This window comes from Anomalospiza imberbis, chromosome Z (assembly GCF_031753505.1).
Source record: "Anomalospiza imberbis isolate Cuckoo-Finch-1a 21T00152 chromosome Z, ASM3175350v1, whole genome shotgun sequence".
NCBI classification, from domain to species: Eukaryota; Metazoa; Chordata; class Aves; order Passeriformes; family Viduidae; genus Anomalospiza; species Anomalospiza imberbis.
In genome coordinates, this window is record NC_089721.1 from 67,012,045 (window position 1) to 67,034,254 (window position 22,210).

At 34.4% G+C, this 22,210-nt stretch overlaps 1 protein-coding gene across 2 annotated transcripts in view; it reads right to left on the minus strand.

Moving 5' to 3' along the window:
- Positions 1–3,121: 3,121 nt before the first annotated feature.
- The window catches only part of TNPO1 (transportin 1), a 64,895-nt gene continuing 45,806 nt past the window's right edge, over positions 3,122–22,210 (minus strand). The window contains exons 13-26 of one of the 2 annotated variants that reach the window (XM_068176994.1): positions 21,086–21,238; positions 19,672–19,897; positions 16,949–17,120; positions 15,620–15,706; positions 14,731–14,838; positions 14,386–14,544; positions 14,205–14,292; positions 13,150–13,248; positions 12,842–12,937; positions 10,009–10,084; positions 9,122–9,221; positions 7,696–7,770; positions 4,873–5,015; positions 3,122–3,398 (exon numbers count right to left, since the gene is read on the minus strand). In XM_068176994.1, coding sequence (XP_068033095.1) covers positions 4,908–5,015; positions 7,696–7,770; positions 9,122–9,221; positions 10,009–10,084; positions 12,842–12,937; positions 13,150–13,248; positions 14,205–14,292; positions 14,386–14,544; positions 14,731–14,838; positions 15,620–15,706; positions 16,949–17,120; positions 19,672–19,897; positions 21,086–21,238 — 1,547 coding nt within the window. In that variant the 3' untranslated portion in view covers positions 3,122–3,398; positions 4,873–4,907. Of the gene's footprint in view, positions 3,399–4,354; positions 4,680–4,872; positions 5,016–7,695; positions 7,771–9,121; positions 9,222–10,008; positions 10,085–12,841; positions 12,938–13,149; positions 13,249–14,204; positions 14,293–14,385; positions 14,545–14,730; positions 14,839–15,619; positions 15,707–16,948; positions 17,121–19,671; positions 19,898–21,085; positions 21,239–22,210 lie in introns of those variants that run through there. The other variant, XM_068176995.1, reaches the window with a different exon arrangement.

The window sequence follows — 22,210 nt, forward strand, 5'->3', positions numbered from 1 at the left end:
ACAGGAAAAAGGCATATATAAAAACAGTAAACACTGACCTCCTGAGGTTCCTACAACAAAATTATTCAAGTAGAAAATCTACACCATTACATAGCAGCGGCTATTTCTGTAGTTAAGCACACTAACAGCACTTTTTCAGTGTGTAAGGAGCAAATGAAGTAAGCCGTGCTTTTAGCATGCCAAGAGGCAGAAACACTGGAATGTAACAAAGACAAACTCACAATTCTACCAGAACATTCAGTCAACATTCAAAAACTGTCAAGACTACACCACAAGTATTAAGATGCTTTTTATATATCCCATGATGCAATAATTTAGTTTTAAATATGAATGCTGTTTCAGAACTTCTCTTACCTCACATTACACCCTAAAATGATTCTGCGAATCTCTGCACTATATTATGCATTAGGAATATGGTTTATTTGCTTTAAAATATACCATAAGAGAACTTACTGATACAAAACACTATTTTGTTTATTCCTGTACTAGTTATTCCTACCCTTTTAAATTATTTTCTTTGCTGTCATAACAGATCAGTTCACATCTGTTTAATACAAATATGTATTAAAACAAATATGTACAAAAGTGGCATCCTAAGATAATCCAAGGTGAGGTGGAGTGGTTTTATTTGGTTAAAGGGGCTTTCTGAAATTTAAGAAGTTTTAGTTAAACCCAGATTTTAATTGTTATGCTACTGTATTATTTGGGTAAGTTTTCTATTCTAAAAACATTTGAATGTAATTTCTCTGAAACTCTTCCTTAATGTTCAAACACACTTAAAATTAAAGCAAGTTTAGGTCTAAAATAATATCCCACTTTGCCAAATATTGGGCAGGGACATTCCCATTCAAAATTAAAGTTTTTTTAATTGAATTTTACTAATTTATATCAGAGTAATTAGTTGAGAAGGTATTTTTGGTTTGCTATCAAACTAATGTAACTTGAAAGCAAGATGTCACATGCAATTTCAACAAATTGAATGAATACTATGTACTGGCATTATCAAATATATTTCATACAGTACATGTCCAAACTATGCTTCAGGCATAAGCCACTAAAATTTGCAAAGCCAAAAAAAAGGTGGGGGGGATGGGGACAGGACATAAAACATGCATGTGATCATGCATTGAAAAAAAAAAGTCTAAACTCTTTAAACAGCATTTATAAATTCACACTCACACAGGTCAAACTTCAGTGCAATGGCTAAATCATTCAACAGTCAAAGAACAGAACCATGCAGAGAAGAGCGAGTTCTTAAAAAAGCCCCAACAAAAAAAAAACCTCAAACCAAACAAAACCAAAACCAAAGCAAACAAAAACAACAAAAACCCCCAAGATCCCAAAAAACCCCCCAAAAAAACCCAAACAAAAAACTCCCACAACCCCCTCCAAGACCCTGCAAAATACACACAAAAAAAAATCCCAAAACCTAACCAACCAAAGAAAGAAAAAATAAAAGGAAAAAAAAAAAAAAAACCAAAAAAAACCCCAGAAAACACCAACTAAACCAAAAACTGTTATCCAGTATCCATTCTGCAATGCAAAGGTGAGAAACTAGATCTACAAAAAGGCTGTTATGGCTTAATTTTGTTTTGCAGATTAATAATGCAGCACTTGAAAAATGGAAAGGTGTGGCTTCACCTCTGACCAGCAGAGCTAAAAATCTCTCCATTTTCCTTTATCATCATGGGATACTCTTTAGGCAATCTAAATTAATAAAGACTTGCCACTTTCAGATGGACACAAGTGTACCAGTTAGGATTTCACATTCACAGTACATAAGAAAATACACATGGAAGGAAAAGTAAAGCGTTAACTTAAGGATTTATTCACAGGAATACATGTAAGTAGAGAAAAAAAAAAAACACAACAGAAAAGCTAAACAAATGAAATGAAGAGGATCCAAACCAACTTTCACTCTGTAGCTTTAAACTTGCACCCTTGTGCATTTAACTACATCACAAAGGGCCACCAACATGCGCCGATACAGTGTAGATACCCTGCAATTACATCCATTAACTTAAACATCTCTTAAGATCATGCTTTGAACAAAAAGAAAGCGTAGAAGATAATACGTTGAGTGGGAATAAACACAAATATAGCAATCTTGTTATCAACTTCTACAATTGTCTTTACGTGCCAACTAACATTTATGCAGCCTTTAACAGGTCTTACCATGTAACTCATTTTAGAGATTCTGAGAAAATCACTAGTATATAACCATGCAGAAAGCACATCACACTGACAGCACAGAGGCAAATATTTTGCACAGCTATATCAGCTTTCCACATTGTGCAGGTTACACACAATACAATATCAATCTTACTCTTAAAAGATCCTAAAAAGGTATTTCAAGGCCTAATTGTTAACTACAGTACTTTATATCTATATTCTTAATAAAAATAAATTCCACTGAATCTTAAAAAGGAATTTTAAATGCAGGGCTATACTGAATTGGTAAACTGCAACACAAAACTGGCGCAACATAGGTAAATGTATACCAATTTCACTCTATGTGATGCAAGCATGCTACTTTCCCACTAATTAAAATTACTTCTGATCACTATGAGCCAGAATGCATGCCTGAACCTTAAACTGCAAGTTAAGAATAATGCCTTACTCTAGAAATCAAAACTAACAAAGTACAATAACAAAATCATATCCACTACCTTGGTTGTTTTTCTTAATATTAAAATTAAGATGTCAATCTTTCCTTTGCAGTGCCCCTCTCCCTACCCCAAAAATGAAAGGAGTGACTTATTTGGCAGCTTGCAGGTTGCTTCATTTTGTTCAAGTTAACCTTTATTATTTTACGATGGGGTTTCTATACTGTACACTGCAAGTGCCTGTTCCTAATACAGACACAAGCTGCATTTTAACTGTACTAAATTCATTTGTGTAGTTCTTCATTAACATGCAAATATCTAGGAATCCCATCAAGCAGGATGAAATAATGTAGAAAACCCTTACTTAAAAAAACAGAAAACAAAAAAGAAAGCCTTTTACTGTTTGTGACCCCCATTCTTAGGTTTCCTTTATTGTGTGCAAAATATTTTTCCTCTTTACGTATCCCTATGGTTCAATTATATGGTTTCTTATTTTGGTACAAATCCCCACAATATTCCAGAATGTGCTGTTTTGTGACTAGATTCTTTTTTTTTCTTCTTCACATCCAGTGCAGAGGTGTAATAGGAGACAGATTTCCACCCACAAAGGCTCCAGATGTTAAAACATTTCCCAACATCGACTTAATACAGTGACGGCAACACCTCCCTCCCGCCCCTCCCAGTAGGGTTGGGATTGTACTGTATTCCCTACTGGTTTACCCTTCCCCCCAGTAAAGGGTAACATTTTCCCTGGGTGCAGAGGCTCCCTCATAGTCTCCCAGACTGAAGGACCTGTAAAAGGAAAAGATAACAGTACAATTAAATCTTACCTGGAACCTCTGGCAGACAGGTACATAAACAGAGAGTCTTTTTCAAGCACTAAATGCCAGCCTCTAACTTAAAAATGGATTTGTGCCTTATGTTCCCTTTTAGGTCTGTTAAGAAACCAGCCCAACAATATATGCTTTGAAGCTACATTGACAGTTCCACTATTGTGTTAAACTTAGATTTAAGATGAAAGCACCCTATATATTACAACCAGTATTTCCATTTTTAGCACAAAATTATGAGGTAGCTATGACATTGACAAAGAGTATTAAACATAATCTGCAATTGACCTAGCAGCCTCCCTTTTGAGTGGATTAAACAAGATGGCCATAGCTTCTCTGCAGTTGAAACTCAGAACAATGGCAGATTTTATCAAGTTGGTTTCCTTTTCATCAAGAACAGAAAACATCCTTATGTCAGAACTAAAATGCCCTCATTCATAAGTATGTAGCTGTTTTATTTTTAATCCATTGTCCCGATCAAACATGTAATGCAAAAATTTTATGACACTGACTTTGAAAAAATCTTAGGCTGAATTTTAAATAGTTGTCCATTCCAACACTAAAAAGAACTGCATGATTCACTCTTGTAATTTCAGTACAAAAATTCTACTATAAGTATCAAATTTGTATAAAGACAAAAAGAATAAATTTAATTTACTCTCTTTCTTGGGTAATATAATAATCTCTTCATAGTTATCACATATGGGAAATTTGCTTTATACAGCATACACAGGTAGCATACAAAGCAAGGTGGTATAATAATAGAGGTACTCTGGAATGCACTTTCATTGCTCTTTGTCGAAGCTGAATCATTCTCCACACAGAAGTGTCTAACAGTTCTGAGCTGACACACACAAATGGAACATGGCAATAAAAAACATACATCAGCCTCCCCCAACATCAAGCTTTACAGTTACCGTAGTTATTAGCATAGCATTCTTTATTCAGTAGAAAGATCATTTAGTATGTAGTTAGGAGGCCATTAGACTTCTTATAGTGTGTTAACAAACCTGCTTTCTTATCCTAGGAGAGTATTCCCACTTAGACCACATCTGCCATCTATTAATTCATAACATATAAGGTAGCCTGTGTCTTTAGTATGATGACTTGAGGATCATATTCATCACTTTGCTTAATAAACCTGAACCAGCACTTTGTTATATCTACACTTTCAACTTTCTTGATAAACTAATGTGTGTATCATAGACTCAGTTTTTCTTTCTTTCTTTCTTTCTTTCTCTCTCTGTAACAATAAAAAAATCAGACAAATGCTTTTGCTACAGTCACCATCATTCAGGTAGTATTATTATCCGTTCTTTCCTTCATATAGGAAGCAGTAGCTCAGCAATTCTAGACTGATGAATTAATTATATTTCATATGATGCAAACAGGGAGGAAGTCCAGTTCTCTTTGGCAAGCAAGACTCATGTGCTTACCTCTAATTATGGGACTGCAGCTACAGTGCATGAGGTTAAACTCCATAGTAAGCTGCAAGGCGCTCTTTTAAGGGAAGAGGAAACTGGTCAGAGAAACGCCTCCAATTCTCATCCCCAACTTGATTTTTAAATCCATGAAGAATCTACAAATGAGAAAGTGGAAGTCAAAATAAACAAAAAATAGAGGCTACATTATTTACTAGCTTCATATGTAGTAAGCCACAAACTGCTGAGTTGTACATCTGGCAATTTGAATTCTCCAATATCACACTGAAATGCTACAAAGAAGCAAAGGAAGTAGAGCAAGATCTTTCTAATGTGTTTCTTTAAAGGAGACACAAAGAATATAGCTACCCAAAGAAACCAGTGCATGTATACGTGTTTATATGTATTTTTAGTAGGTAACTTAAAGCCCAGAGTTAAGCCATTTCAGAATGTTTTTCTGTAATTTTTTCAATTCATTTTTCATCCATCCATCCATCCATCCATCCATCCATCCATCCATCCATCCATCCATCCATCCATCCAATTCACATATATTTTAAGACTACTGTGTTCACATTAATTTTTAATAGATGTGAAGTATGCTGTGGGAAGTTGAATTAAATGGCAGCTAGCTTTTAAAAGAATGAATACCTGTCAATTTCCAGCACAAATACAACATCTTTGAGAACTCTATATTCTGCATAGAACCTCTAAGACAACTTCACTAAAAATTAAACTCTTAACACCTTCTTTGTTTTGAAATAACAGGGATCCACAGTCAATGGCAATCAAAAGCCAGTGAAAGAGGAAAATAAATAATCTACAGGTTTCTGTCTGGACCATTTGATGTAATAAACTAACTGAAAATGAAATTACACTATCAAAAAAAATCTTAAGTGTGTTATCTCTTAAAAAAGCAAGTAAAAGCAAAACATTAGAAAGGATAAAAGCAGACAGAATTACTGTTCCTCATAGAAAATTATACTACGAAAATCTAAAGTTTTTTTTTTTCCTTTTTACACTCAGTGTAACTGAACGGTGGAACAGTCAGTCTGTCATGAACACATCCTCAAATAAAGGGCAATGTCAAAATTCAAGCTCATGGTAACAAGTTCAACACAAGACTGTCAGAGTTGTTTTTAAACAGATGTAGTGGTAATGGCATTATATGCAACCAGTTAACTTACTGCTTTTCTCCCTCCCACAAGCAGGCTCTTTCCTAAACCCGAAGAGTCACATTAACCAGCTGCTAAGACACTCCTGAAAATCTAAGAATGCTCAGTGACAGACAAAAGGTTAGGAGTCAGATTTTAACAATGGCAGCTCATCTATCTATGCTCTTGAAAGTATCTTCTCTTCCCGTTCTAGTACTAAAGAATAAATAAATTTAAAAAAGAAAACACCCCAAAACCTGGACAAATCCATTTTCTTTCCCTTGTTCCTGAAAAGTCATAATTACTGTTGGAAAAACATCTACATGGATTACAGCAATCACATATTCCTGAAGAGTTGTCTAAAAACCCTGTGTGTTATCACTGAAGAAAGCTTTGTCTCCTTTCCTGCAAGGCAAAACCCACAAAACTACTTGAAAATTGCTTGCTTAAGAAAGCAAGAATGTCCTTATGCCAAGTGACCAAGAACCACTCTATTTAGTTTGTATGCATTGTTTCCCAAACAGATAACTTGAAAAGAAACTGAAAAAGAGGAGTTCAACCTGCTGAAGGACTGGTGCAAAAACATGCAGTGAGACTGCTTTGGGCAATCATCACAGACTCTATCCAGGACCCCCTTTTAAGTTGTGATTGGTGTTTCATTCTGCTCATGTTAGAATATTCATAGCCTTTTCTAAATCTAATGTTCCTTGGAAGGAGGCTGGTTATCTGTGAGGCTAACTAGGACATCAAGATTTCTGCCTTTGCTCTTAAAGATGGAACAGAAAAGTTCTAGTTTCTGATTTGATGCTCACACATGTCAGTAATTGAAGAAAATGTGCCAATACCAACCCATGATCCTAAAAAGTACTTAAGAATATGCTCCATTTTTGCTATAAGAATATCATGAACCTCACTATTGACATAGAACTTCCTAAAAATGGGGATTTCATTTTAGAACTTGTGAGGTAAACCACTTCTTTCTCTCTCTTGCTCACTCTCTCTCTTTTTTTTTTTTTTTTTAATTTAAGACACTAGTACCAAAATCCAGTATATCACATTCTGGGTGGCTTTTTTGTTTTTTACTTACTTAATACAAGGCAAAAAGTCCTATAGTTTAAATTCTACTGACGCTTTGCCTAGGGATGTATTCTTAGGTATAACTGTATTTTAGTTTCTTGAAACTTACTCAACCAAGAGGGATTCTGAGGAGGATTAAGCAATCTCGTATTTTCAGCAGGAGTTACAAGAAACTAGTAAGATACCACTGGGATATTTTTAATTTGAAACTTATGTATGTCTCCAAAATAAAGTAGCCATCTTTGTGGCAAAAAATAGTCTAGAACCATACAAATCTCATTTTCTGACAAAAAAGTCTTACATGTAGTATAAACTCCCCTGTTCTTCCAAATGCAGGAAAAGCATAGCAGGCTGGACATTATGAAAAGCTGTTTGAGGATCATTATCTCTTCAAAAAACACCTCAAGTGAACTTTGCAACTATTTTAAAAAGTTTGGAATAATCCAAATGCATATAAGAAGATACAGGTTAAAAGAAAAAATCAGGATTTTCATGTTTCTTTGTCTCCATGATCACACACACAGTAAGTACAAGCAGTGAAACAGAACAGGACCAGAGGACATAAAACAACCACCACTAGGATATACTATTATCTTAGCAATCTTACCTTACAGAACATGTCTCGAAGATCATCTTTTGGGCTAATCCATGATGCAACAGCATCACAAAAAAAAATAAAGTCCTACAAGATTAAGCAATCATATGGGTTAGAAACCTCAATTTATACATCTGAAAACAATGCTTGATGTTCATTCTGTGAAGTTGATGGTCTTTGATCCTAATTTACAACTGCTTTTGCTTTTATGTATTTATTTTCCACTTAATTCAGACAATGGTAAATTATTGTGTGCCTAAATGTTCAAATACAGAAATTGCTGAGTGTCTTAAATCAAACCACAGTGAAACCAACCACAACTCTCCCCTCTACGTCACACTAGCATAACTTTAATTCTTTCAGTATACCTAAAAATGCAATATCTACTTCCTTTACTCACAAGCAACAAATGTATCTCTCACACATTTCCAGTTAGGGAAAAAAACCTGCTTTATTTTTTTCTGGGACACAGAGAACATTTACCATACAGGTTCAAAACTAAAGCCACCTCAAAATCCCTATACTCCATTCATCTGCTGTCATGCATTACCTCCTCCTACACCAACAGAACACCAGTCTTTAAAAATAATGTTGCTAATGCAAGAAATAGGAACTGAGAATGATTATAGAGAAAAGATGAGTTAATGAAATGGGTCCTTATTTAACCCCTCTCTGCAAGCTACACGAATGAACCGACATTAAAAGACTGAAATGTAAAGTACAGAATAAGGCCTAAATGAAATGAACTGAACATTCCAAAACAAGGCAAATGCTCAATTCTTGTGTTTCAGGAAGAAGAATTCCAGGCAAAGAAATGGGAAAGATCAGTTTTGTTTTCCTCTTAAAAAATATTACATTGATACAGCTTTACTTTAGAGGTGTGGAGACTAAAGATCAAGACATATTCTATTCTTCAATTGCACCATTTATTTTAAAGATATGAATGTTCATTGTCACATTGACTACTTGAAATATTTATCTAAAGTTGAAACAGAATCTTCCCTACCCGAGTGTTAAGAACAAAGGGGTGGTTACTGGTTTTGTCCTGTTTCTTGTTTTAAAAACCTAGGTTACGTGTGGAAAATGGGTTTAAGAATGTCAACTTTTACCTTATATTTGCATACAGATCCTGACCACAACCTGACAGAAGTATCAAAATACAGTTAATCAAAGTTCATTATTTACATATTCATTGCCAGTAAAAGACAAAAACTCTTTTTAACAATACTTCTCCCCTTTCCTTTTTAGATGACAATTACTGAAGGATCAGGACAACACATCATTCACAATATAAACATTTTGTGTTCCTTGACTTCAAAATAAAGCTACATCATGTACTGCAGGGAATCTCTTCAAGGTAAACTTTCATACTCCACATACAGCTTTCACTAAATTTCACATGACTAAAGAAAAGTTAGCATCTATTAACGTATCTTACTTGGACTACTCCACTGGGGTTGACCGTAATCATGGTACATATCCCACGGAACGCTGAATCCTTTTCCTCATTGTCTCTTATGTTTCGCAGAGAGGTGCACCTAACAAATTGGAAAGCAAGACTTAGATAACTATATTACTTTTCTTCAACCAAGTCAAAACTAAATGACAGTATCTGATGGAATAAGTCACACTGTTAGGATGATCTGAAACACAATTTTGAACACTTAGAAAAATACTTGTGGCACACAGTTTTTACTAGCATAATATAGGCATCACCTCCAGAATCTGGCTTTTTGTTATACTACAGTCAGAAAGTGTGACCTCTATTCCATTAAATACAAAAGAAACATGTATCTGAAATACTTAGAGAAACTATCATTATTAGAAGCGGAACATAAAATACTGTCACAGTATGAATTATGTCAGATACCACTTACAGAACAGTTACTGAACTTTAACAGCAGCAAGCAAGCTATTTTATACATAACAAATCTATAAACATATATTCCTTACAGCATTTCAAGCCTCAGACTGAATTTTAGGTAATGCACAGTTTAAATTTTACAATATTTGCATGCACTGTATTATCATTCTGGTGGTTTTTAAAATGCTCTTTCATAGTCAAGCTTTAACACAGCAAGCATGTGACAATCTTATCCCATGCATAAATTAGTCGTTAGCCACAACATAAAGAATACATGACGGTGCTACTAAAAACTCACAAACCTGATAGGACAAGATTAGTCACATGGTTGGCAATGATTAAGGATTGAGATTTTGTAACCAACTGAAAATATATCTAAAAGTGAGATAGAGAGAAGAAAGAAAGAAAGAAAGAGAGTGAAGAAAAATGAATTTAAAAAAAAAAGATTGAATAATACACACCAGGGTCTTATAAACTGCTGTAGCATGGGGGCCACCTCTTGAGGACAAACGTAACCAAGACGACCAATTGTTATTGCTAAGGTAACGCAATCACGGTTATACACCACCAAACGCCAACCAAGACATGAGCAAATGAGGGGGGAGGAGAAAAAATAAAGAAAAAACAACAAATAACTCAGAAACAGAAACCAACAGAATCTGTGTATGATAATAAACATAAGATTTCACCAGTGCTGTTTATTACCACCCCCTAAATAAGAGGCAGCAACATATATGGTATACTCTCCAAGGTAAAAGAAAAAATTAAAGAAGTATGAGAGAACACCAAAAACACAATTTTAAATTCAAAGGCTTTCTGATGTAAGCAGCCATTCTGTCTCTCTTTTGAGTAATCATTTACAGTAAATTAACCTCTACACATTTGAAGTTTTTATTGAAATGTACTATAATGGATATTTTTTTTAAAAAAGGAAATGAATTATTTTCAGTATTAGTATCAAGTACTCTAAACATTTTATTTTATCCAATATTTAGAATTCAAGGTTTCTGTAGACCTAATCTATCAGTAAAAATACATTTCCAAATACTTTTACATAGAATATATTGTGGTCTGTCTGAAAATCCTAAATAGATAGAACACTTCTCAAATGTTTACCTTCTTCATAATCTCACAGAGAATTTAATTCAAAATGGTTGCTAACTCAAAGCAACTAACTGTAGAACATTAATTCTTTAATGCTAGTGAAGTTTTCCTCATAGTATGTACAAGAATCTGACTTCTGATACCAAAGCATGAGGACACATGAAAAACAAAATAGCTACACTGCATGATTAGGTAGTTTGGTTCTTTGTTCCGAGGGACAGACCAAAGAAAGTATCATTATACAAATGTGTTTTAATGGTGTTTGCTCAACTCACGAAAGATTAATCTTTAGAAAAAGGAAAGGGTGGGGAATAATGTATCAGAATTACTCGAAGCAAAATACATGAATAATACTAAAATCCAGCAGATTTGTATGAAGCAGAAAAAGGAAACCTATGTTCAAGGGACATACTATGCAACACTCTAATTAACAGGCATTTGTGAACAGTATCATGAAACATGCAATAAAAGCAGATGATGCTTTCTCAAATAAAAGTTTGGTGTAGGATATCCTAACAGTCTCTAACATATTAACTTCATGTGATGAAGCTCACTGTTTATGTACTGGTATTACTCAATTTCCATATACAGTGTCTAAAATTTTTTAGTATCTTACAAAACTTCACTGAAGTTCAAATGAAAATACAATTTTAAGTTTAATCTGTAAATTCTTACAGCTACAGCCTGAACAAGAAACAGAAATCTCTGTCAAAGTGTGTTTTCACAATTGTTTTCATAATTAATTACACAGCAAGCTACAGCAAAACCAGTAATATTCTTGCACATATTAGTGGCACACAACAAAATATCCCACAACAAACTCACTATAAGTACAGCACACTCAACATTTATTTGCAGTTACCCATGCACATTTAAAATAACTATTAAGGGAATTAAAAAAAAAAAAAATCAGTGCTCAGATGCTTCCAAAAATTCTCTTAATGACAGAAGCATACATACACTTAACTACTGGATGCCTCTCAGTTACAGGTATTACACATCAATCAGTGCAGAGGAGGGGAATCAGGGCAGGGGTAACAAAAACTTATATTGTTATACTATTACAGTATTATACTGTTAACACTATTCCATGGTATATATCACATCTAGGTCTTTGATTCAAAATTTTCTTTTCAAAAAGTAGTTCCTATATTATGCCATAAAATTAGGTATATTTTCCTTCAAGTTCACCTTCCATACTAAATGAGATAGAAGGGCAGAGAAAGTGCAGCTTTTAAGTTTAGAGAATACAGAAGGAGAAAAATTATTTTAAAAATCTCCCTCCAAATTATCTCTTACTTTGCTCAAAAAGTATAACCATACCATTGTACTTGTATCATATTTAATCATGTCAGATATAGCAACTAAACCACCATTTTCTTACAAGACAGTTTCCAAACAGAAGGAAAAAATATTCAATTAGTAGAATAGTAAACAATAAACCCATTGTATTATCTATAAATTTTTGCTCAAGTATGGAAGGTGCTTTTCATACCAGAACAAGGCCTCTATAAATGCAAAAGAAACAAGCCTCAGAAATTCCAATTCAGTAAGGCATTTGCGAATTACTCCCATTTTGGAATGCAAAGTCAGAACATAAAATATGCATGCCATAAACAGAATTATTTTCAGGAATTTGTTATTAAGTGACCAGGTAACAGAAATTAAACATAATTTCAGTTATGTCGTGGTAAAACTGCCATCACAGATCTAGATTTTTGTGTATGATATTTTAAGTTTATCCTTAAAAAAAAGGCACTTTTTTGTAAATTCAGAGAATTCATTGTTTTATATAGGCCAATTACATTTTTTCCAAAACTAGACATATATATACAGTACACATGTAAAGACATGCATACATCAAAATCAGTGAGAAATTAAGTCTTAAGTGTTACTGCATACATTTGTCGTATTTCATACATAAAGAAAACTAGAAGAATGATTAAATTGATGATAAATAGATATAATAAATGTTATAAAAGGAGAAAGCAATTAGAATCTAGATATGTGATTTGCTGCAAGACTGAGACTTGTAAGAGCTTGTGCAAAACAGAGTTGCTTTTGCTTATAAAAGCCAAGTATGTAACAAAATCAGTTCTGATGTGGTTCCCCTATGCAATTTCAAAAAATAATTATTAAACAAAAGTCTTTTTAATTCCCTTCACCATGTACAGGTTATTTTTTGGGTACCTGTGTTCTCTAACAACGTCTTTGGTGTGTTGGGTCTGTTAATAATTTCTACAAGCTGGTGCAAGACCATTGGAATATAAGGCTGCATTTCTATACCTGAAACAACAATTTAAAAAAAAATCAGAAGAAAATGACCATTAATATGCATAATGTAAACAGAACATGTACATGTAACTTACTAACAAGAACAAGGATCACAAATGTAATTTAAATAATAACATAAAGGTATCACTTAAAAAAATTCACCCAAAACACCCAGACAAATAATTCTCAATGAACAGAGATTTAAAAAAAAAATTAAATCTTACCCATCTGGATAGAGATTTCTCCAATTGCCCAGGTGGCATTGTTACACACAGAAATGAATTCAGGGTTTAGGTTGGTTCCCAAAATTGGCATGAAATCAGCTAGAAAGAACAACATTTTAAAAACTCATCACACAATACAACCATCTCGTCCCTTTCTTCAGAATTGTGAGGGGGGGAAAAAGGGATGTTTAAGAAAAAGATAATGTAAGCCTATTTAAATACTTGGGAAGTGTTACATTCAGATTAACAAGAGCTATATTCCAGCCATTTATCAGATTAACCTGGAATTTAGAACCTAAGCAGATAAATGCAAGTATTTTCAAATTATGCTTTTAGAATCTTCCTAAAAGGGTTTATCTTTATGTAACTTTTATGTAGAAATCTTCTCTACTTCCCTTTCTCAGGTGAGAGGAGAGAGAGGAAGAGAAGAAAAAAACCACAGCTACAAGCACTAGTTTTATCATATGGCTGAACATCCCCCAAATCACCTAGATAACGATGTATTCAGCTACCCCTGAAAAAACAACAAAGACTAGAAGGCAATTACATCTTTAACTTTAGAGAAAAGTGAGTCAAAAAGGTCATTATAACATCTGCCGTATAATTTTAAATTCCAAGCCTATCCACACATTCACTTGGCAAGTGCATCTCAACAGTATCTGTGGGAAGAAAGACCAAACATTGTAGAAGTGTATCACTGATGTGACTTTCCACAGAAATAAAAAACAAAGCAGAAAAACGAAGTAAAACCTTATCTTCTACCTCATTTTTGGATTTATATATATTAGACATATTTTTGCTTAACAATAAATTCTAGTAGAACAAAAAGAGCGATAAAAATAAAGACGAAAAATCAACTTTTGCACTGTCCACAAAAATACGAACAACATATTTTCTTTAAAGGGACAAAAGACTACAGACTTTTACAGAAAATTACCATGTATCACACCTTAAAAAGGCAACCCACAGAACAAAGAGCATAAAAATGCTTTCTAAATAATACAACCTCTTAGACATTTGGAAAACAAGTTATTAAACATGTAAAAGAAACATACCGATGCAAGGTTTAACATGCTGAAAACATGCCTTTGTCAGGTCACCTAACAATGCAAAAGAACTCTGCCGTACCTCAGGCATTTTGTCCTAAAGAGAGGAAGAAAAAAATTACAATTCTAGATGAGTTTCTGATTCTCTGAATAAAGGACATGTGCAGATCAAACACCTTACTCATCTCACCTGCATGCATTGATACATTAGTGTCAGGATATTGCTGCGAGCCACTAGCTGTTCAATGTTGCCTCCAAGTCCTTCAGCTAAACCACTGAGTAAATCAAGAGCCACAATCATGAAATCTTTATCTGGAGCCTCATATTGGTCTGGCTGAGCATTATGCAACTGCAACAAATAAGTACACATTTTCAAAATTATACTAGATTTTCTCAGGAGTATGATAAAAAAGCTGCAGAACTGCACATTCATGTAGATATTCAATTTCCCTGCACATCTCTAATTTTACATAGTTAACACTTTGGTTTAGTGTTATTATAGTGTTATAACATTGGAATAGGTATAGCAAAATACCATGGCTTGTGCAAGCGTCTTCTGCACCAGATTTACACAGCGCTGGTACACAGGTTCACAGTATGGAAGAAAGCCAGATTGCAAGGCAGTAGCAACTGACGACAGGCACTGGAATTAAAAAAAAAGGAGAGAGGATAAAGCTGTCACTACTTTTCTTCACATGCCCGAAGAGCCTTTTACTTGGGAGACGCAATTTGGAACTTAGGATTTTAAGTACACCAACATGTAACTGATTAAGTAAATGCAACCTAGAAAGGTGGTACTGATTTAGCTGAGCCAAGGCAACTATCAGCAAGTTGTTACTTGCTCCTGCATACGCCAGTTGATAAAATTTCTCAGCAGCAGCATCTTAAGAGTTAGCCAAGAAAATGCATGCAAAACCAGTTACGATAATTCAGACAGCACTTACACTAAGCTGCAGTATCTTGACCATGAACAAGCCCTAATATAGCCTATGAGTTACAAAACTAATTTTTCTGGAGGTGTTTTCCTCTAGAGGTGCTTCACACTCAGCAAGTAAAGAGCATTAGACTACATGGCCTGGTTCATACCTTCAGCTCATCTGACAATAGTTTTAAAGGAAGGATGAAGGGAAAGCAAGGAGAAAGAAGACAAGAATAAAAGGAGGATAGAACCCTTGTTAGTAAAGAATCCCATCCAAGAAAACACTCCAAAATGGCAGAAAAAAATCTAAATGATTTCTGCTAAACCTAAGGACCTTTATTCAGTCATAAAAATTTCTTACCATGGTCAGAATATTTTTTCCCTAATAGAAAATAGCTAAAAATGTCAGCTTTTATAGTCATATTTCCTAGGAGGAACAGCTTTAGTAAAAAAAAAAAATAATTCTAAATAAAGTTGATAAAAATATTCACATTTTAACATTTACCTCTAATAAAGGGAAGAGATCTTTATCTTCATCCTTCAGCATGTTCCACTTCTGGATCAATGGAGGCATTAGCATCTGAATATATTCCTGTTTAGGATGAAAATGCTGCTAAAACACTTTACTGCTTACCACTCTATTTCAAAGTTTAAAAATAACTGAGATATATTATAGTTTTTCAAATAAAGGAACAAACAGGTGTACTATAATTCAATCACTGTTGCAATTCATAGAAATATTTTAATACTAGATTTTACAATTTATGTTTGACATTTTTTCCTAAAGCACGTAAGTATCTTTACAAAGGGAATCTCTTCCTCCAAGTTTGGTTTTAGCATAGCTGCCCAGGTTATCTATCTGACTGCCACAAGGCGTAAAGAAAACATTTTTATATTTACATCGTGGCTCTACATGTGCCACCTGCTTTTCTCAACCATTTTCTATTGTCCTGATGCTACAACCCTATATCCATGACCACAAGTTCTGAAACTTCTTCCTCAAACTAACCATCCACAAAGAAAGTAATTTCCTGTCCTTCCAGAAGGAGGCACTTAGTACTTCTATATAAAGTTGGATTCCTTGCCACTGCACAGCCACAGTCACAATGACATTAAGCAAGGCACCTCTAAAGTGCTGTTGCTTGCAGAAGGTATTCAAAGAGCCAGCTGGTTTTGCTACGTCCAAAGGTACAAAATTCTAACTGACTAAAGAAAGTCCCACTCTCATCAGGAGCTGCCATTTAGCTTCCTCCTGGTACTGTAAAATGTCAAGGTGGCCAGGCTCAAAGAGAGACTGAAAAACAAGTCCTTTGATGGTGTGGGGGTCCAGATGGCAAGTAAAATGGAAACAACTAATTTTTTTTTCCCCTATGTAGTATGTATTTTGAAGCGCTATAGAGAAATAAAACAAATTTCAATAACCATCATAAGATGCAAATATATGATATGTACATCTTCTACTTATATAATACATGTACACTAAAAATAACCCCAACCACATTTGCCTGTGTTATCTGTGCTTTGTCCAAATGGGATATTTATAGTGATATCTTCTTTGAGCTAAAAAAACTTGAAGCATAAAGAAAACCATGATGAACAACAGCACATTTCACAACAAATCACATACTTTTGCTTGTTTACTCAAAATGGCAAATATTTGTGTAGTTGGGAAAATTATGTGCAGTCTATTTTATCTGTAATCATGCTGCACTAATAAAAGGTACATGGAAATACCAGCATTTCTAGTTTACAACATGTAAAGCACACTACAAAAACCACTTAACAAGTTTTTCAAATATAATAAGTCCTTCTACAGAACATAAGGCATACTCACTGGTTTATTTAGATGATGTCCTACAGAATCTGCTAGAGTTCCTATAGCATCATAAAGAATGAGCAGGTTTTTATGCTGGTATTTACTAAATGCGAAGACCAAAGTGTCAAGTATATACGCAAGATAAGGAACAAGCTCTGTACAAGCCTCCTCTTCTAGAGTAGCAAAGGCACTGAAGGACAAACAAATAGGTTAGTACCTTGGAAACAATAAAACAAGACAATCCCAAAACGCCCTACTTAACCTATTTCTGTTTAAACATAAAGCTGTATTTAAGTCCTCAAATTAATGTATGATATACTTCCAAAAAGTTAATATTTAAATAACTTTGATCTTTTTTAAATGAACACAAAATTACCTCTAAGGATCCAGCTTTTATATTATGAAGAATAAAATTTTAACGTATTGCCATAAAACTCCTTAGGGAGTCCCCCACTAAAAAGAAAACCATTAGCTGAAAAGTTACAATATACTAACTAAAACAGAAGGAATCACAACAAAAGCTGATTATTTAAGTTAAAAATGGACCACTATCTTTAATGTACACAGTAGCTGCACCTAGACATTTTGATGCTGCTGTGCCAGTACAATGCAAACATCACCTGGTACTGTCAGCTGTTCACTACATAAAAAAATATATAGAAAGAAATGGAAAACTAAAAGCAAATACAGAGGATGAACAGTTTTAGCTGCACTTGGTCAAAGCACACATCATGACATCATGGAAAGTTTTCCCCTTGTCTACCCAGTGTTTCAACTGCAGCTCAACAGGGTTAAGGAAACCCATCCAAAATGAAACAAAATCAAAAAAATTCCCCCACACCAGAGGCATTGCTTCAGAGAAACATTAAGGAAAGGAAAAAATTATGGAGCTTTTGAAGATATACTGGCCTAGCCAGTATATTATAATGATCTCAACAAGATTATTATTAGCTTATCTCTGCACTAAAATGCATGCATCACTGCATGAGGTGAACACTCCACTGTGTGCTACCAAATACAGAAATGCAATTTTTTAAACACAAGAGAACTGTGAACTCTAAATAGCTATCATTCTTACTTTATTTAATTATTTTTAAAAATTTTTATTATGAAGTATTCTTTCAGAAAGGCATACAACTTGAGCAAGAAAATGTATTTCAGTAAAGTATCATTCTGTGTGTCACCAGCTAAAGGAGCAGTTTCTTGAAAGTACAGAAGTGAACGCTAGACATTTGCTACAATACAGAATTTAGGAACAAAAACATACAGTATCCTCTGACCAATCTTCAATTTGGCAGACATAAACAATGTATGCAACTACTCAGTATCAGAATGAAGCTCTTTGTCATTGCCCAAGAAGGTTCATTGTATTAAAGAAGCATGTAAATATGTTTTGACTTGGAACAACTCTACATTTTCCTTACAGTGAAGTTTCCCGGTTTAATTTTAGTTGCAACAGTAATTTTAGTGCATCTCTGCCCTAAAGAATCTCAAACCTTGCTCTGACAACGGACTTATAATAATAGAATTTAAAAAATCAGGTGTACTGTAATTTTTAATATTTCCATTATAGATTTCCTGGTTTCCATGGCCCATTGCACATCTGTCTTAAGTACCAGGTGCAATTATTTAACTACACCACAACACAGCTGTGTTCAACTAAATGCAAATTTTCAGCCATGTGTTGGACAAGGAAAGCTTGAAGAGAAGTGGAAGATTTTCCTTTGGGGATTTTTTTTTTTGGTTGCTTGTTTGTTTTTTTGGGTTTTGCATTTGGGGCTTTTTTAACAGAATAAATAGAAGAGACGTTAAAGCTACCCAAACTTGATATCCAAATTTTTGCAGACGTTTGGAAACAAAAAAGGAAACAGTGTTTAATTCCTAAATCTTACTAAGTACATTTCATAAAGTCATTGCATCTGTTCTCAGGCAAAAATATATATTCCTTTTGAGGAAAGCTTAGCCCAAGAACCCTGAACTCATCACTCTCCTTAGGCACTATTTGGGTGTGGCTATTATTATTATTGTTATTATTATTACTACTACTACTACGTTTCAGCTGTTCAGAGGCAGATATAACTGCTTCTTGAATAAAGACTGAAAGCTGGCTGTGTACACTCCAGTCTGACAAAAACTGACATGTAAATTTTTTTTTATGCAATAGGGAGTGCACACATTCCCACTCCATTAATGTTGTGTCCACTAATTAAACAATTAATTTTTTAAAGAAGTAGAAGGGGAGAAGGAAATGGGGGGAGAAGGGAATCTTACTTCCCAGCATATCGCTTCAAGAGAAAGAAAATATCCCTTGAAATAATCATAAGCAAAATGTTTTGGTAATGCTAAGTACAAACACTTTCAGTAAACCAGTGATTGGACAGCTTTCCACTGTATTCAGTTCTGACCGTGTTCACAGACATTTTTAAAAAAGGCCAAATTTCTGATCAACGACACAGTATACAGTGAAAGTAAGTGTTGCAAACAGCTAATTTAGTGCAATAAATTATTTAAGCTGGTGTTTTACATACACTGAAAACAAACTGCACATGAGAAATTGACATTAACTTTTTTCATGTTATTACAATTTGGGAGAAAGTTGCATCTACTCTAATTTAAGAGGAAGAATAAGTTAAGAGCTAGAAATGGAATCACACATTGACTGATAAGGGCATGAAAACAGTTTCTCGTGGTAAAAAAATGCAGTGTAATGGATAGTGATGTTTGCTTAAGCTTTGGCTTACCTGCAGGCAGCTTCTTGTACTCTCTTGTTGCTATCCAAGATACGTTTTAGCAACTCAGTCATTAATGGCTTCAAGTATGTGTCTGGGGGTTGACTAACTACCCAGTGTGCATAGCGACTAAGAGTCCAGCATGTAATGGAGCGCACAAGAGCCTTTTTGTCAGAGAGGCACTGAATAAGGTGAGGGATTAGCTCTGGAAGATATGGAATCATACCCTGCATGCAGCCTGGAAAGAAAAATATAGCTATTGCAGTACCAGAATTAATGAAAAATTCCAGTGTTTTCTGTTTCCTATGAGAGACATATTTTCATTCTCTATCACATAGGAACACAACATGCAGTTAAAAATACAAATATTTTTACAAAGCAAGTCTAATTGATTTATATAAAGTTCTAAAAAAACCCTTACATAAATAATAGTGATAATTATTATAATATCACATAATAATTAAATAATTAAATTATATAATAATTAAATCATCAATTAAATTTACATTATTTTCAATTATGTTTCTACTTCAGTGCTTCCCCAATTTCCAGAAATGCTTTATTGAATGCAGTAGAGCAAATACATCCAAATAAAGTTTCTAAAGCCTGAAGCTCCTACTTCAGTCTACTCAGAATAAGCAAGAAAATACCTAGAAAAGAAAGACTTGACAACAAATCATCACATGAGAAAGGATTCCTTAAGAAATTGAGATTTCTTTGTATTTCCTAAAATCATAACAATATTGACCAGGAATAAAATCTGCATCCTTCAAGTCAGCAAGGGCAATAAGACACTGAGATCTGCCCAAAGTACTAATTTCCACTTTGCCAGACTTCAAATCAAAACCAACTAAAACTTTTCTAATAACAGTAAAAAGAAGTATGTTCATTAGACAGTGAGGAAAAAAAAGATAATCTGGGCATGAACCCAAATCTACTTCTTCATCTTGCAAAAGGGACAGAGATGCTGGAACTTCAGGCAAAAGCCAAGCAAGACTGTGAGTAAGTAAATAAGAATGGAAGTTGGCCTATTTTAATTGGAGGACCATCTACAGAAGGCATCTTAGTGTACTGAAGTCATAGAAGTGGTCTTCTCCATTTCTGAAAACACGTTAAGGCTACAATTTATTAAATATATATCTTCTATGAAATCAAGCTAGTTTTTTGAGAGACATCAACAGCTCTTACACTGCAAAGTTGAGAAAAGCAGAAATAAAAGAAATTGTGTAATCTGTTTAGCCTCCCAAACGTACACAAATTTGAAAATTAAAAATAAAATAACTGCAGTCACCTATCAGTAGATGAAGAGATTAATCACCAAAACCAAACCAGCTAAGGACATACACTTGCTTGCATTAGTAAGTTCACCCAAGCTACTTTAGAAACAATTTAAAAATCAGCAACCTGATACCAACTGTTGCCTTACCTTCAGCAATTGCACCAAGAACAAGGATACCAGATTCTTTAACTCCCCACTCGGGGTGGAAGAGCAATTCCTTCAACAGTGGCAAGATGTGTGGTAGAAGTTCATCACGAAATACATTAGCTAGGACATCTAGAGCAGCAGCAGAACATTTCCCTGAAAGGAATTAATCTCTGCTTATTATACAAACAGTTACAGTTAGGCAACAGAATCCCCTTTTTAACTCTGAGCTGCCAGTGGATTCTCAGTGCACCAGGACGGAACATACTTCCACTCCATGACACTACAGAGTGTACACTGTGCTCCTGGGCGAGGCCACAGCTCTTAGAAAGCCATTTTAATACAAATTCCTTCTTAATCTGCCATAAAGAATTGCACTGGTCTCATTAGTAAGCAATACTGCTAATTGTCAAGCTATGCTGGTGCTTCATCTCTGTTCAAATTGGAAGTCAAATATGGAACATTTGATATGAAATAGGGCACACAATTCTGACTTTCAGATAATACAAATTTTCTCAAATCCAAATAACATTACAGATTTCTGAAGTGTTCTACTCTTTCTCTTTTAGGCCACCATTCCTGAACAACTTCGTCTTTCTCACTTGTTTTATTCACAACTGTGTATCACAGGGCACCTTATGTTATTTGAGCTCTTTCTCAGAAAATGCATATTTAATGCTGCAATCTCTCCACACAGCAGTGACAAAAAGAATATTAAGAATATAAAACTACACTTTTTTTCCAAGATGCAGCTTTACAGAAACAAGCATATTTGCATACATATTTTCAACAGCAACAATTCTTCAGGTGTGTCTCAAAATTGTTCAGCGATAAGCCTAAAGTTAAATTCACCTGTTGTAAAAACTTGTGGCCTTGGGGAAAAAGACCCTGTGTGGCTATGCCCACATCTCAAAGCATTACTCCACAATGAGTTTGTTTGCAAAGTAAATTCAAATCAGATTTGTCAGAATTTCACTAGCTATTTTCTGTCACTGAACTTCAAAAACAGTTTGTGGTATTTTCTTTCCTTATAACATAGCCTATTAACCTAAAGGTCCTATGAACCCCCCAACGGGACATCTGAACTCTGGTTTCCTCAGAGCCATCTCCTACCTTCAAAACTAAAGT